Source organism: Urocitellus parryii, chromosome 9 (genome assembly GCF_045843805.1).
Source record: "Urocitellus parryii isolate mUroPar1 chromosome 9, mUroPar1.hap1, whole genome shotgun sequence".
Lineage (NCBI taxonomy): Eukaryota > Metazoa > Chordata > Mammalia > Rodentia > Sciuridae > Urocitellus > Urocitellus parryii.
Window position 1 is genome coordinate 114,628,513 of NC_135539.1, and position 15,736 is coordinate 114,644,248.

At 50.0% G+C, this 15,736-nt stretch overlaps 1 protein-coding gene across 2 annotated transcripts; it reads right to left on the reverse strand.

Moving 5' to 3' along the window:
• Positions 1-124: 124 nt before the first annotated feature.
• On the reverse strand, positions 125-13,724 carry Prelp (proline and arginine rich end leucine rich repeat protein). Of its 2 annotated transcripts, none has more exons than XM_026397190.2 (3): positions 13,609-13,724; positions 5,493-6,484; positions 125-2,714 (listed from the first exon to the last, which is right to left on the reverse strand). In XM_026397190.2, exons 2-3 carry the CDS (start codon positions 6,466-6,468, stop codon positions 2,539-2,541), a joined length of 1,152 nt encoding a protein of 383 aa, XP_026252975.1. In that variant the 5' UTR covers positions 6,469-6,484; positions 13,609-13,724; the 3' UTR covers positions 125-2,538. The 2 variants fall into 2 exon arrangements, with proteins under 2 accessions (XP_026252975.1, XP_026252974.1); XM_026397189.2 differs by having other exon boundaries at positions 13,599-13,724.
• Between the last annotated feature and the right edge of the window lie 2,012 nt (positions 13,725-15,736).

Below are 15,736 nucleotides of genomic sequence, written 5' to 3' on the forward strand. Positions count from 1 at the left end.
ATATCTTTCCTCCACCCATCTTCTCAGTAAGTGGTGTGGAGGTGGGGGGTGGTGTCAGGGAATAGGGATACAGATGACTTTAAGGTATTATCTTGACCTGTTCACAGTCTCAAGTTCAAGCAAGTTGTTTTTCAAATTACTTTATTTCCTCTGCTGTAAAGCGTGTTGAAATGTGAAACTTGTTCCACAAAGTTAACATGGTCTTCAAGAGAGAGTAGCTATATGTGCAGAGTACACATACACACCTACGTACACACCTGTTTATGTAGATGCCAACAGCACTGAGGCGATGAACTTGGGTAAAGAGAAGGGGCTTTCTAAACCGACAGAAAGGCAACCTGCCCATTGTGTGTGCTTGGCCGGGGTGGGGGTAACCTATGATGCCAATTGAATGCTACCCCTGTGGTGTACAGCTGCAGAGAGCAACACAGGGAGCAGACGGATTCTAGATGGGGCAATGGAATGGCGATGATGGTGTGGCCACTAAAAGAAAATAGTTCAGGTTTGCAGGACTAGGCTCCCCCTGGGGAGTCACAGGAGCTGTGCTCCCCTGAGGGCCTCACCAAAGGGGCTGAGGTCACAAGGTGTGAACAGGTCCGAAGGGGGCTTATCCAGGCCATAGCACCAGGTTGCTTGCAGCCATAATAATATGTTGACTTTAAGCAGGAGCCTTGGAGAAACCAGCTGCAGCCAGAAGAGGAAGCTGAATGGAGCAGGGAAAAGAGTCAGGGGTGGGATGGGCCTAGAAGGTGCAAAAAAGAAGTGAATGAGAGTATAATAGAAATACCTTAATGTTAGGGACTCTGCTTAATCCAACTTATTGAAACCTTTGGAGCTTTTCTCATCCTGACTTGAGGGTGGGCACTGTGTTACCTGTTTCCAGAACATCCACCTCTCCATACTCCCCACCAGCATACACACTCAGGACTACAGAGGGTCAGAGCCCCTGGAGTAAATTAGGGGGAAAGAGGTAGGTGAGGAAGCCCAGGTGCCACTTGGAGACCTGCTGAGCTGCTCACCTGGGCCAGGTAAGGAGAAAAGAGAATCCTCTGGGGAGGGACAATCATATAGGGAATAAATTACTGCAAAGAAAGGGGTAATAGGTAAGACTTGTCCTGCATTAGGGTGTGCTGGAGAGTGCAGAGATGAAGACTTGGCACATGAGAACTGGGATCTCAAAGGAGCATCTTATCTCCACCTGTGTTTATGGATGTGGGAGCTGAGAGCAAATGGATCTGTCAGGATCAAGGTCAAACTGTATTCTCATCTGGGCTCTCCAAGGTTTCCCATTTATGCTCATTCACTGTTAGTAAAGATGCAAACCTCTACACCTTTGTGCCCTTTGGGCTCTAGAGGAGAGAGGCACCATGCATGTCACCCGTGGCTCTTCCAAGCTGGAATCCTATACCAGCTTCTTAACCTTGGAACATCACCCCACAGAGAGGGTGAGGAGTCTGGAGCCAGCTGTGACCTTCAGCAGCCACCAGGTGTCACTGATGTGTCTGTCTTAGAAATGGGGGCCAAATTCCAATGTGGCAGAGGCTTCTGGGAGATTTCCAGATGCTCCGCCCCTTCTTCCTTGTTCCTCAAGAACCGCCTGCTTGGGGGTGGAAGTGACTGGGCTGATCACACTAACACGGAACAGATGGCAGGGTGGGGCGGTGTCTCTTGACCTTCCACTGTGAACACTGTGTTCCCCAGGGCCTCAGGACTTGTGTTGAAGTTGGGTCAGGGGGGCTGCAGGGCCCATCTATACTGACATGGGCCCAGCCTCCGACCCTGATCCCCAGCCCTCTCCCTCTAGCTGAATCCCAGTTCTTTGAGCCACTGTTCCTATCTGAAGCCCAGCAGGAGACTGGGTTTGCCTGGAGAAGGAGGAGGGACTTCAGACTATCCCTGTGCAGAGACAGCCAGATGCAGGCCCTTTGGAAACCCTCACCCTCCGGCCCATCTTGGTCATTCCCTCACACTTCCTTCCTGGATAATGTGGATGGCAGAGAGCAGTGCAGTGTCCCTGAACAGGGAGGTGGAACAGCAGTTTTGGAAGGAGGGATCCTTGGTTGAGGAGACCTGGATTTCTCAGCCTCTTTGGGGCAGCGTTGCCCAAGATGGAGAAATCTCCAGCAGGACTCTCCAAAGCTCACCTCTGGGCTTCCCCAAATCATCTCTGTGTTTCACTTGGCCAGGACCAAGGTCAGATGTCAATCCATGGCCCAGCCTGAGCCAGGAGTGATGGGTGGAAGAGGGAAGAGGGTATGTGAAGTCCTTAGGCATACATCTGTGTTTCTGGAGCAGAGGGAGACCACAGGAGGCCAGCCGTTTGGGGGGGTTGTGCAGGGGGTGCCTTTGAACTGGGTGGGACCAAATCAAGCCCTGGGAAGTCTTGCTTCAGAGCTGCAGCAGAACATACGGCATCTCCCATCCTCAGAAAGGGGAGAGGTAAGAGGCAGGGCTGAGAGCAAGAGAGGGCGACAGAGAAAAATGATGGGCACAGGCGCCTTCAAGTGCGGTCAGAGGAGGTCCAGCCCAGGGCAAGGTCTAGATGACCACGGACTGCAGGAGGCGGAAGCACATCATGAGGTCCAGCGGGATGGGTGGCTTCAGGAAGTTCCCATCCAGCCGCAGGTAGCGCAGGTGTGGCACGTTCTCTAGGTCTGAGGAGAAGTCGTGGAAGGCCACCAGGTCATGGGGACAGATCTGCGTCCCATTGATTTCTATGGAGAAAGAAAGGGAGATGTCAACAGCAGGGTACATGGGAGGCAAAGAGAAGGAAGGACTCTAGAATTCTCTCTGGAACTAGCCGACCTTGGGAATGAGTGACCATAGATGAGTGGCCCTAACCTCCAGGCTGTTTACTCATTTGCAAAATGACTGAAGTCGGAAATGATCAATAATTGTTATTGAAGTCACTCCAGAGAATTGGATGTGAGGATAACGGACCCATTGCATCCTGGGGTGTTAAATTGGAAGGGGTCCTTAGAGACCCCCATGATCAGGTTTATGCTGTAGAAAGAGGAATCTAGCTAAGTGTGGAGAAGGAACAGAGGGAGGGAAGATCGGAAACCTCGGGGATGTGAGAATTACTCTGGAGAATTACGCCTGTGGGGTGGGGGTGGAGTGTGAGGATGGATGGAAGATGGTTATGTCAACAGGAGTAGAGATGACAGGAAGAGGAACAGAGAGCTGGGGAGGTGATGAGCCCACTGATTCTCAAGTGTCCATGGCCTGAGATTCCATTTTCTCCTTTGCGCTCTTGTGAGACAGACGAGGCATGTCATCTTCTAAATAAGATTCTCTTTTCTCCCTAAGCCTGGCCTTGCTTGTCCTCTGTGGAGACGAAGGAGGGGAGAGAGGGAGCAGTCATTGTTGTCTTCTCTTCCTCTCCTGTTTTTCCTCTTTCATGGTTGAGGTAGTGGAAAGACCCTGACCGAGGTGGATTTTCCCATAGGGCTTTATTATTTTGTGCCTTATTATTCTGACACTTGTTCCTCATTGTGTGAAATGTTGAGGGTGGTGCCTGCCCTGGACATCAACGAGGGAATGTTTATGATGTCATTTTGCAAAATGTACAGGTGGCAGCAATATGATAATTGTTGAAAACATAATCGTGCTAGGCATGGTTTGACACATGCCTGTAATCCCAGTGTCTTGGGAAGGAGGCTGGTGCAGGAGGATTTTTGAGTTCAAAGCCAGCCTCAGGAGCAAGGCCCTAAGCAACTCATCAAGACCCTGTCTCTAAATAAAATATTAAAAAGGGCTGGGAATGTGGCTCCATGGTTAAGTGCCTCTGGATTGAATCCCCGGTACCAAAAAGGAAAGAAAACATAATCATCATGCGGACCCAGGTCCCACTGTGCCCATCCTATTCTATCTGTTAGTGATGTGGAAGTCAGGCTGGGTGGGGGTGAGCGCTTGCAGTGGAGGACATGATTTTTCTGACTTCAACCTCAGCAGTCTGAGATACCCCTCTGCAACATGTTTTTCCACAGTCTGGAACTGTCACCATCTATTAATTGAAGTGTCCTTTCTGTCTATATTCTCAACCTATTCATCTTCCTGGGGTTAATGTGTTCCACTTTAATTGCTATCTGCAGGGTAAAATTAGACTGTTTTTCTATTTTCCTGAATTTTTTTTTCTTGCAAGATAAACAAACAAACACCTTCTTCACTTCTTGTAATTATCCCAGATACATGAACAGGCCTGTTGTGTCCATTTGTTCCAAGATCATAGAAACTTAAATTCTCTCTTTTTGGATTAGAAACCAAAGATCCTCTCATAGTGTTCTAGGTTTCCCTTTCTTGTTCCTTGATTCTCTTCACCCTTCATTCCTTGTTAGAGTCTATAAACAAGTCAGGATGGCGCCTGGCATTTTGCCAGGGGGAGTGGTTTGTGAGGTGGCGCCAGCGAGCCATTAAGTGTGGAGATTTCTTATTGGTTGACTGCTGTATCTAGTTTATGTTAATTAAGATAAGCTGTGTGGAATGTATATATACCCCTCCTGTCCTACAATAAACAGCTCCCACTCCTGCTGTATCAATGTACACAAGTTGCTTGTCACCCCCCCCCCCCCCGTTATTTTGCTGCAGCCGGACTGTGGCAATTCCTTATATGAAGGGAGCCAGATACTCTTTCATTTCTGAAGCTTCTGCTCAGATCTGACATTCTGATTAAAGCAAAGTTGAGACTCTCCACTTCCTGTTCTAGGCTGCAATAAGCTGAGGACCGTGTAATATAGCTTAGGCCAACTCTCTCTCCAATGTGCAACTAAATATTGCAACCTTCCAGACAGATTCAGAAAGCACCAGCATTCAGGCATTTTTCCCCCTAGCTGCCACATTTTTACCAGTTGTGTATGCTGAAAAAATAGCTGCCTCTCTGGATACCTTTCACAGACTCTTCAAAACCGAGCCCCAACTTTGAGAAGAAGCTTTCTCTCACTAGTGCGGGTTTCTGCAGCACACCAGCCCAGGACATTTCAGGGTGAGCATTCAATATTTCTATTCTGATTTTAGGAGAATGTCCAGGAGTATATTCTATGTCTACCCTATTAATAGATCCAGATGCCAGAGAAACTGGTACTGATGAGAACAGATGGAGGAAGAAAACCTATTACCCTCCAAACATGGCATTTTGTAACTTCATCCATATTTAACTATTAAGTCCTCCTATCAACCTTGTGCTACAAGGTATTATTTTCATTCTCTTTTTACAGATGAGAACACTTCCTGGAAGGGTCAACTAACTTTTCAAGGTCACATACATACAGCAAGTGGTAAGGCTAAGATTTGCAGTCCAGAGATCAAGTGGATGCTTTTCCAGTGCTAAGGATCAAACCCAAAGCCTCCTGATGCTAGGCAAGCGCTTACCACTCAGCCATATCCTTCCCAGAGGATGCTTTTGGTATCCCCCACTCTGAGGCTCCCGAGAAAGGGTGTAGAGCCCCCAGCCTCCCTGGCCCTGGCCCCTGCAGCCCTGGCCCCACCCCACTCACTCTCTATGCTGTTGTTGTTGAGGTACAGGTGCTCCAGCTTGTTGTTGATGGCTGGCACATTGCTGATCTTGTTGTGGGACAGGTGCAGCACGAGCAGGTTGGAGATGTTGAAGGAGTTCTTGGGGAGTCCCCTATCCGACAGCCTGTTGTAGTTCAGCCGGATGAAGGCGAGGTTGGGGAAGCCCTTAAAGTATCCATTAGGGATGGTCTCGATCTTGTTGCTGTCCAGGTAGAGCTGGTGAATGGCCGAGGGGACCTTGGGTGGCATCTTTCTCAGGATGTTGTGGGCCAGGTTGAGCTGCATGAGGTTCTTGAGGCCCTGGAAGGTGTCGGGCTTGAAGACGCCGTCGCTCAGCCTGTTGTGCTGCAGATCCAGGAGCAGCAGGTTCTCCAGCTTGCTGAAGACGCCCGGGGGGATCCTGGAGATGTGGTTCTGGCTGAGCCTCAGCTGCTCCAGGTTCCTGGGCAGGGCCGAGGGCACCTCTTCCAGCTGGTTCTTCTCCATGTAGAGGAACACCAGGCTGGGCAGTTTCTCCAGCACCCTCTGGTCTACCTTGCGAATCCGGTTATTGTCCAGGTTGATCCACCTCAGGCCCGTGGCGTTCTTGAAGGACTCCACAGGGAGCTCAGAGATGAAGTTGTTCTGGAGATAGAGGTAATGGATGCGGGGCGGGATGACAGGGACCTTGCGCAGGTTGCGGCTGTCACAGTAGAGGGCCGATGGGAAATCAGGGGGGCAGAAGCATTCCCGGGGACAGTCAGGGAAGACAGACGGAGGGCCCGGAGGCAGTGGGGGAGGCAGGTCTGTGGGCTCTGCTGGCTCATGGGGCTGAGGAAAGCTTGGAGTGGGCCTGGGCCGGGGCTGGGGCCTGGGCCTGGGCCGGCTCCCAGGTCTTGGTCGTCTTGTTAACTGGCCTTGGGCCCCTGAGGCCAAGATGAAGAGAAGTGGGAGGAGCCAGCAGAGGGATGGCCTCATGATCCAGGTGATTCACCTGCAGAGGGGAGACACAGGGGTTCATTAGGGGGCTGCAGGGGTAGATGCCTTGACTCTATGGCCAGAGTCAGGCAGGACTGGCTCCTGGGGAGATGGTACAGAGCTCGGGGACTGTAGAGCAGGTGAGGATAAAGAAGGCTCCAGGTTCTGGATTTCCCACACAGTAGCAATGAACCTGCTCTGGGGAGGATGGTCCATCCTGGGAGAAAGCCCACTGAACTGGGTCAGGAGTTGGAGAAGGCCCTTGACCCCTCTGGTCCTGCATCTCTCCATTTGTGGCATGAAAAGATCATTCCTGCCTTTATAAGAGGCATGTTAGGATGTATGAGCCTTGAGTCCTGGGGTGTTGCATCTGGAAGAGTCCTTAGAGATCCCATCACAGTGTTTTTCAAACTGTGCCTCCATTTCCACAGGGTCCCTTGGGTTGGGGAACTGAGGAGGTGGCCCTGGGTACTCTCAGCCCACTCTTGTACCAACTTAGATTTTAAAAATCTGTTGTATACATTGAGGTTTAGCCAAAACATTCATTTGAGAAAAGAAAAGAAAAAATTTCATTACCAAAAATGGTTTGACCCCACCAAGAACCCACTGTTTACAGAAAAGTGAGTCTGGAGGAAAAAAGTGGCTTGCTAAGGCCAGGAAGTCATTTCACAGACAACTGAGTACAAAAATCGAAATCTTCCACCTTCCAGAGGGAGCAGAGCTCATGGGAAGAAGGCAAGTGCTCAGACACCCTGCATCCACCCATGCTCACCCGGGCTCTGGCCTCCCCTCTCCTCGCCCACTGCACTTGGCTCAGAAAATGCTGGTCTTTGCCAGCATAAGCCATGCCAGGTATTTCTCCCCAGATGTGGAGGCTCCTGGGAAAATAAATAGGAAAGGAATAGAAAGATATGGGGAAAAGCACTTTTTCCTTTGACCTGGTATTTCTGTTCCCCATATCCTTTGGAGTTGGTAATACTGAGGTAAGCTATCAAGAGGAACTTCCTTTTGTCTTCAGTAACATTGGAATAGGAAGCTGAAGGATCTTTTGGATTTGCCTTTCCAATGGCCTTGATGACACCTCAGATAGGGCCATGTGGTTGGAGTTGAATGAACCTAAAGAAATATCAATCAACCCAGGGCCACAGTGGAGAGTGGCAGTTCCCACAGGCTTCCTTCCCTGGCCTGGGCTGGGAAGGGTCCAGGGAAAGGGTGCCCTGTACCTTCCCTTTCTAAGACTATCACCTCTATTCTATCCCTGCTGGTCTCCAGCCAAGGTCCCTTTGGATTTTTTTGTACCTTTTGCCCAATTGTGGTGGTCCACCCCCTGTCCTGAGCCCTGGGGATGCAGGCTTCTTGGGGTTCACAGCTTTCACTCACACCTGCACACACACCCTAGAGCCCAGCCACACACTCTTGCACACCTACATGCATGGTCCTCTCCCCATTCCACACATAGAAGCAGACTCACACTCGCATGTGCCCTGTGTGCATGCGTGTGTGGGAAGGAAGTGGAGAGGGAGGCTGGCTTCTCCAAGGGGGTCTCAGGCCATTTTTCCCTGGGCCTCTCTGTCCCCAGGGGCCTTGCAGTGAGGTTCTTGGCCTCACCTGCTGTGGAGGTGCGACAGTCTGGCGACCCACTGAAAGGACTGAAAAGACAAGACGTTCATTGTGGAACCTTAAATTTGAGCCTCATTGCTGGACTCCAGATCACTTATATTTGTTGAATTATGAATTCACACTTTATAAAGCCTATAATTTTCTGGAAAATAGCACACAATCATATTACATATAAATTAAGGGGGCAGTTTAAACACTAATATTCTAAACCTAAACATTTTTAAAAGCCCAACTTATGGACCTTGTCCCCCTGCCCCTTTGTGAATTTCTTTGTATTTTAATCACCCAGAAGTCTGGAAATACGCCAGAAGTAAATCTCTCCTGCTGTGAGAATACTGGCTCCAAGGCCAAGTCTAGAGGCGGCTGAGGTTCCTTGTTCCCCTTCATTGCCTTTGTCACCAAAGCACATGTGAGGTGCCCTTAAAGCAAGCAATGCTCGCAGAGCTTCCAGAAACTTCCTGCTCTGTTATCTGGGAGTGACTTGGGAGCTGGCCTCTGCGGGGGTGGGTTCTCAGTGTCACAGAGCCTGGATGGCCATTGTCAGGGTGACATGAATGGGAAGGTCAGTCCCAGTTCTGCCCTGCAGGGCCACCACATCCCCATCTCCAGTGCCAGACTCTTGGATAACCATCTTATCCTTCCACCAGTCCCTTTGACCCTGTTGCATTCCAGTCCTCAAGGGCCAGCCAAATTCCTCCCAGAACCTACAAGAGCCTCCCTAGGAAATGCACCCTGGGGCGTGGGGCATGGGGCAAGTTTCCACAGAAGCTTGGAGCCCCAGGCTGAATCAGAGCCACTCCACGGCCTGAGCACACAAGGAAATAGTGCTAGTTTCTAAGGCCTTTTTCAGGGGCCTGCTCCGCCCTGCAGAGCTTGGCTGGCAGCACAGCAGTTCTCTGGCCCAAACTCAGTGATATCCTAAGTCTCTAAAACCAGACCCAAGATCCTGGAGGTACCCAGACTTCAAGGAGAGTCACAGAACTTCCCCCAGAGCCCCAAACCTACCCCTCTCTACTCCTGCCTTCTGTCCAATAAGCTCCCTCAGGGTGGAGTGTGCATGTGTGTTTAAAACTTCTTATGCTTTTGCAAGCACACCTCCCCACCCCACTCCCCCTTTCTGCTAGTCAATGACCGCTTGTTAGACACCTACAACGACGTGATTCATGCAGCCCGGGTCCCCAGCACCGGCTCTCACAAAGGTGCTGCTTCATGGAGGGGAACAGCAGTTGCTTTGGACAACCCTAAATTCACTCTCTACATTTAGGCACATTTCCTAAGAGAGTTTAAAATTCAAATGTCAGTTCCAACTATATAAATCTGAACTTGAACCCTAGCTCTGACTCTCTTCCCCGGGCACCAGCCAGCTCATCTGGGTGAGGATTTAAATGAGATCATGCATTCAAAGGCACGCAATCGAGGTCCAAAATCTCTACAAGTGGCAGGACTTATTGATTCATCTATTTATTTATCTACAAAAGAGTGGGTTCTCTAGGGAGTTCATTGATCTTTAAAGTGAGCTATTCCTCTTTCCTATCTATCACATGTAATTTAAGGTTAGAATCCAGGACTGGTACAGTGTTTCAGCTTTGAACAAGGCTGGGCTGAGGCCCAGAGGGTTTGTCAAGTCCTTAGGAGCTGGTTAAGGATAGTTGGCTTTGTGTGGAGAGATCAGGGTCGTCTGCCAGGGCTGGGCAGGGTTAGCATCAGTTTTATTCCATACTATGAACCGACATTCTTACAACAAATTATCTGCCTAGGTAGTCAGTGTCCTCGTGGCTTAGCACAGACAGATTACCCTGTCCCCGAGCCAGGCCTATGGACACTCCTAGACCCCATTTTTGGTGCTGGGGTTTGAACCCAGTGCCTCACCCACCCTAAGCATGCACTCTACCACTGAGCTACACACTTAGTCCCATCTCTTCTTCCTCTTCTTTCTCTTTTAAACCCAGACTTTTGAAAGCCATTCTGTTCTCTATATCTCTTCCTGTAGCCCAGAGGGCAATTGGAAGCAGGGACAATCAGGCATCTCTGCCCGCTCATTCGCTCATCCGTAGAGGAATGAGACAGGTGCACCCAGTCAGCCTGGAACTCTTTCCAATCCCCATTAGGACTGGTGTGGTCCTGTCCTGAGCCTCAATTGCCTCATCTGTAAAATGGGGATAACAAAACCTTCTCTCTGTCTACATTCCTCCTGCATTTGTCAGAAGGGAATGTGATAAGCAACTTTTAAATGTGCTACCAATCAAAGAGTGCTAAAAATAAATATAATACTATTATGGAGAGACCATCTGTCTCCCCAGTGTCTACCACAAGGCAGAGTGTAAACAGAATGAAGTTTTATGGCCTCCGGCAACGAGTCCAGAAGAGCAAATTTTCCCTTCTGGGAAACCAGAGTGGAAGAAACCAGAGTGAGAAAAGTGAGAAGACTCTTCTCCTCCGACAGCCTGCTGCCCACCATGGCCTCCTCTCTGCTCCCTCCCTGGGTTTCTTTTTCTTGGTGTAGTACTGAGGATCAAGTACTGAGGATCCGCTAACCCGTATATGCTGGGCAAGCACTCTACCTCTGAGCTATGGCCCCAGTCCTTTGATGTTGAAACAGTGTCTCACCAAGTTGCCCAGCCTGGCTTCAGATTTATAATCCTGCCTCAGCCTGGTGAGTAGCTAGGATTCCAGGTGTGCACCACCAGGCCTGGCTCCACCCCAGCATCTCCAGCATCTCCAGCCGCTTCAGAAGGACAAGAAGAATCTGTTTGCCAGGCATGGTGGCACACGCCTGTAATGCCGGCAGCTCAGGAGGCTGAGGCGAGTTCAAAGCCAGCCTCAGCAAAGGTGAGGCATTAAGCAACTCAGTGAGACCCTGTCTAGGAATAAAATACAAAATAGGGCTAGGGATGTGGCTCAGTGGTCGAGTGCCCTGAGTTCAACCCCCAGTACCAACAAAGAAGAAGAAGAAGAAGAAGAAGAAGAAGAAGAAGAGGAGGAGGAGGAGGAGGAGGAGGAGGAGGAGGAGGAGGAGGAGGAGGAATCATCTGTCTGATGGCTCCAGTAATTATAGATTTGGATCTCAACCAGATCTGCAGGTGTTTACCCTGGGCATACTAATACCTTTCTTTCCCCCCCAGTGCTGGTGATCAAATCCAGGACCTCGTACATGCTAGGTAGGCACTTTACCCCTAGCCAACCACTTTTTGGATTATTTTGAAAGTTAAGTAAGTTAATGTGGCAAAGTAAGTGCTCAGTGAATGCCAAGGGATTATTGATAATATTTCAAGGTAAAGGGCCTTTCTCCTTCAGCCTCGTTCAAGGGCAGCCCCACTCACTGCTCAAAAGCAGGGGTCTTTCTTGCAGTGTAGATATTGCCTCTTCCATGCAGAGCAACTTCTTTGTGACTCTGAAGACTCCACTTAGGACTCGGAATCCATGAGTTTGGAGAGACCCTAAAAGCCCCCTGGCCACCTGGGAAAAGCTAACTCTGTCCCTCTGGTTCACTAACCTTGCCCCACACTTTCTGCAGCTGGTAAGAGGGTACCAAAGGTGGAGTCTCCTTCCCCTGCTACCTGGGGACAGTCTTTCACACCTGGTTTTTTGTTTTGCCCCTCTGGCTTTGAGATGCTTCTCTCTTGTGTTCAATACACAGGGCTACCCTCCAGGGAAATGAAGAGGGAGCAAAGAACTTCACAGTAGGCCCGACCTCTGAGACAGCCCGTCAGAACCGAAAGCTGTCATGAAGGGGAGAGGGAGTCTAGGAGGGTTGGAGCTCGGCCAGCATCGTGTTCGGCAGATAAGAAGAAACAGGAGCTCTTTGAAGCTGTACTGAGGGAACTATGTTTCTGGAATGATCCTTTGTGATAGGGATGCTTGGGCTTGCAAGCAGGATGGAGAGGGCCACTCACCGGGGACAGTCCTATTCCCTCCAGTGCTCACTCTGACTCTCCAGATAAGGGAGGGCCTGTTGGGACACTTGGAGCTCCTTCTCCAGGCAACCACAGAGCCTTCGGCTCAGAGAACACTGGGGAAGTCCTGGGTCTATACATGGCAGAAGGTCTCCCTCAGGCCCCAACTCAGTTTATCAAGCCCTGGCCAACCATTGGGACCCTGGATATATTTTTAAAAGCATGGATTCCTGGTTTGCATTCAGCCTTCCTGGAAGGAGGGTCCACACACTGTGTTTTTAGCAAGCTCTCCTCACAGCCACTGTCCCCACCACCCCTGGTGTCTGGAGATGAGCTGTGCCTGGGAATCCTGCCAGCCCATACCCTGCCTGCCATGGGACCTCCACTCCCCATCTTGTCAGTGAGTTTAGGGGATGGGGAGGGGTCCCCAGTTTTCCCTTCCTGATAGCTTAAGGAATAACTGTCTTCTTTTCCCTCTACCACAAGATCCCCTTTCTAACCTCAAGGGTTGTGTTAATTTTGGAATGGCTTTAAGGAGAGATTTTTTTTCTTTCTTTCTTTCTTTTTTTTTTTTTGCCTACAAAGGAAAAAAAAAAGAATAATAACCAAAAAAACAACTGCCCTAGATTTGGGAATCAGGACCTCTAAGACTTGCAGGCTAGATGTGGAGGTAGCACATGCCTGTAATCCCAGTGCCTCAGGAGGCTGAGGCAGGAGGATTACGAGTTCAAAACCAGTCTCAGCAACTTAGCAAGGCCCTGAGAACTAAATTAAAAAATAAGTTGCTCAGCAACTTAGCAAGGCCCTGTGTCTAAATTAAAAAATAATTAAACGAGCCAGGGATGTGGCTCAGTGGTTAAGTGCCCCTGGCTTCAGTCCCTGGTACCAAAAAAAAAAAAAAAAAAAAAAAGACTTGCAGGCAGGGTTGCTTTCTTTTCTTTCTTTCTTTCCAAAAGCCAAGTGGTTTGGACCAGGAAGACAGAAATTCGGACTGCTGAGCAGATCTGCTTGGAAGGCTACATCTTTCTCCCTCCTACCCAATTAAGCTCAAAAGAACGGAGAGAGTCTTCCAGCTCCTGTCTCACTCGTCCCCTCCCTGCCCGGCCTAGACTCAGGACACATGATTTTCTTTTGGCTCTGCCATCTCCGTGGGAAGACACACTTTCTCTTTGCTCTTACAGCTGGAGAGGTGTGTGAGAGGGTGAGAGACAAGATGCAGAGAGAGTGTGTGTGTCTTTGACAAAGTGTGACGATACATGAAAGGTGCAGAGAGATGGGCTTAGTGTCCAGTTTCTATGGCAACACCTGCTCTGTTGAAATTCTGTGTGCGACATAGCTCTCTGGGCTACAGCAAACATCTGTAGCAAGAAAGTTTCACTTTAGCAGCAGCAAATATGGGGGTACAGGAGGATGGAGAGGAGAAGAGGAAGAGGGCGGGGAGGAAAGGAGGCAGACTGCATTTGAGCTCTTTGGGGAGGAGAGAGGGTAGGGGAAGGAATCGGGGACACACTGGGAAGACAGAGGCTTGATCAGTAAGCTGGATGGGACAGGGCAGGGGGTAACTGGCTGGAAGAAGGAGACTTCAGATCTCCTGGGCCTCTCCCAGCCTGGGCTTACCTGCACACACCTGCTGTCCTCAGCTCTGGGTCGGGCGGTCCTCCTCTTCCTCCCCACCCTTCGGTGGAGCTGTGGCAGCAGAGAGCCAGCTAGAAGTTCTGATCTCCCGTGGTGGTGCCTGCTGACTTTTCTTCCACCAGATCCTACTGGGGTGGGGAGGTTAGGTTAGGGGGAGGGAGGGGCAGATTGCAGGGAGGGAGAGGAGGGAGGGAGGAGAGGAGAGAGGGAGGGAGCTTGGGAAAGGAGGAATGACAACAATAAAGTCTTTATTTGGCAGCCAAAACTCCAAAGACTTCATCCACACACCATGCCCACGAACGGACTCGCTTTTAATAATGTTTCCTTCTGCTGCTGCTGCTGTTGGAGAGGCCTGTTTGGCCCCTGTTTGGAAAACAAGCTAAATTAACAAGGGAACAGGCATGGGAAGCAGCCTCTGTAGGCCAGGCCGGTCCAGCGGTCCAGCACGGGCCTGTTGAATTCCTCCTTACAAGTGCCTGGCTTTGATGCTGGTCTCTCCCTGGTGTTAGATTCCCAGCCCAGTGAGGGGGCTGGGATGCTTCTTCTGAACAGGGACTGTCCTTCCCCAAAGCATCTTCTCCAGGAGATTGTTAACAGAGTGGAGTCTTACCGTGCAGTGAGCTGGCACAGGAGATCACTTTGGTTTGGCTGGCCTAAAGACCAGAGAGGCAAAAGTCGGGCCTGAGTCACACACAGCAAAGTTAAAACTAAATTCAGATCTGATGGAAGACCTAAGGTCACTGTTCCCTAGTTCATGTGGACAATGCTGGAATCTTCTTTCAGTGTCTCTGTCACATTTAGGTGAGATTTGGGTGCTGTGTGGTCATCCCATAAAGTGACTGGGAAATCCAAATTTCCCCAGTGACTGTCAATATCCCAGAAGATCCATTCAAGTATCGCCAATGCCTTTGACAACACTGTTCAGCTAAACTCTCAGCACACTTGCAGTCAAAGTAGTAACCCCAGGAAACTTCCTGCCATCTCCATTGACTATTTAGAACCCCAGTGAAACTTACTTTTGTCTCCATGGGTCCCTGGAAAGCTGCAGAGCCCAATGACAGGGGACTCCCCCCCCGCACCCATCCCTCAAAAAGAGCATAAAAGTTAAAGTCAAAGCCAAGCACAATGGCACATACCTGCACTCCTAGCTACTCTGGAGAGTGGGGCAAGAGGATCACTTGAACTCAGGAGTTTGAGACCAGCCTAGGCAACATAGTGAGTCTCAGGAAAAAAAAAAAAAAGAATATAATAAATAAATTTGGGTCGGCCCTGGGCTCTGCTACTCACAAGCTATGATCTTGGGCAAGTTGCCTAATCACCAGGAGCCTCCGTTTCCTCCTGTATAAATGGGGATGTCTCTACCTTTGAGGGTTGGGAAGATCAAATGACACCATAAATGTGGAGCATTTTGTAAACCAGGACATTTGTAAACATTTGTCAAAGACATTAAGGTTTAGAAAGGGGTTATAGTGAATGGCAATCGGCCTGAGAAGAGAAGCAGGAAATTTCCAACCCACACCTTCTCTCCCTACCCGCTTTCTCCCCAGATCCTGTGCCTTCCAGATCCTGCTGGTGAGGCCCCGCGGGAGCTCGGCTGGTGCCTCTCCAGATTCCCATCAGCACTGGGCCACTTGTGCCCTTCATGTTTCCCCCAGATGGGGCACAGCCTGCTCTGCAGACTGAGAGCATCAGACCCCGGCTCACAGAGACCTAGATGAGCAGAGTATGGTGAGGTGCAGAGAGGAAACTGGGTGCCAGGGGGCAGGACAGCTACGAGGAGTGTGGGCAGAGGCAGGTGTTGTCACTGCATCCACCCAGTCCCCAGAGCCTGTGCTCCTGGGCAGGTGACGACCCGCTTCCCAGCCCTTCCCAAGCAGGAGCGTCTCCTTCCCACTCTCTCATCTCCCTGTCTAGGCTATGCAGACAGAATTGGCCCAAAGGCGAGGCACAGCCAGTGGGACACTCAGCAAGGCCTAGAGTACAGTTCTGATTGGTGACCTGTGGATCTGATGTGACTCAAGGACCTAATAGAATTTTGATAATACATGGATTAAAATTCATATTACGGAAAATTTAAAACATACATACACCTACATGGAAGAATATTAATTAATGACCTC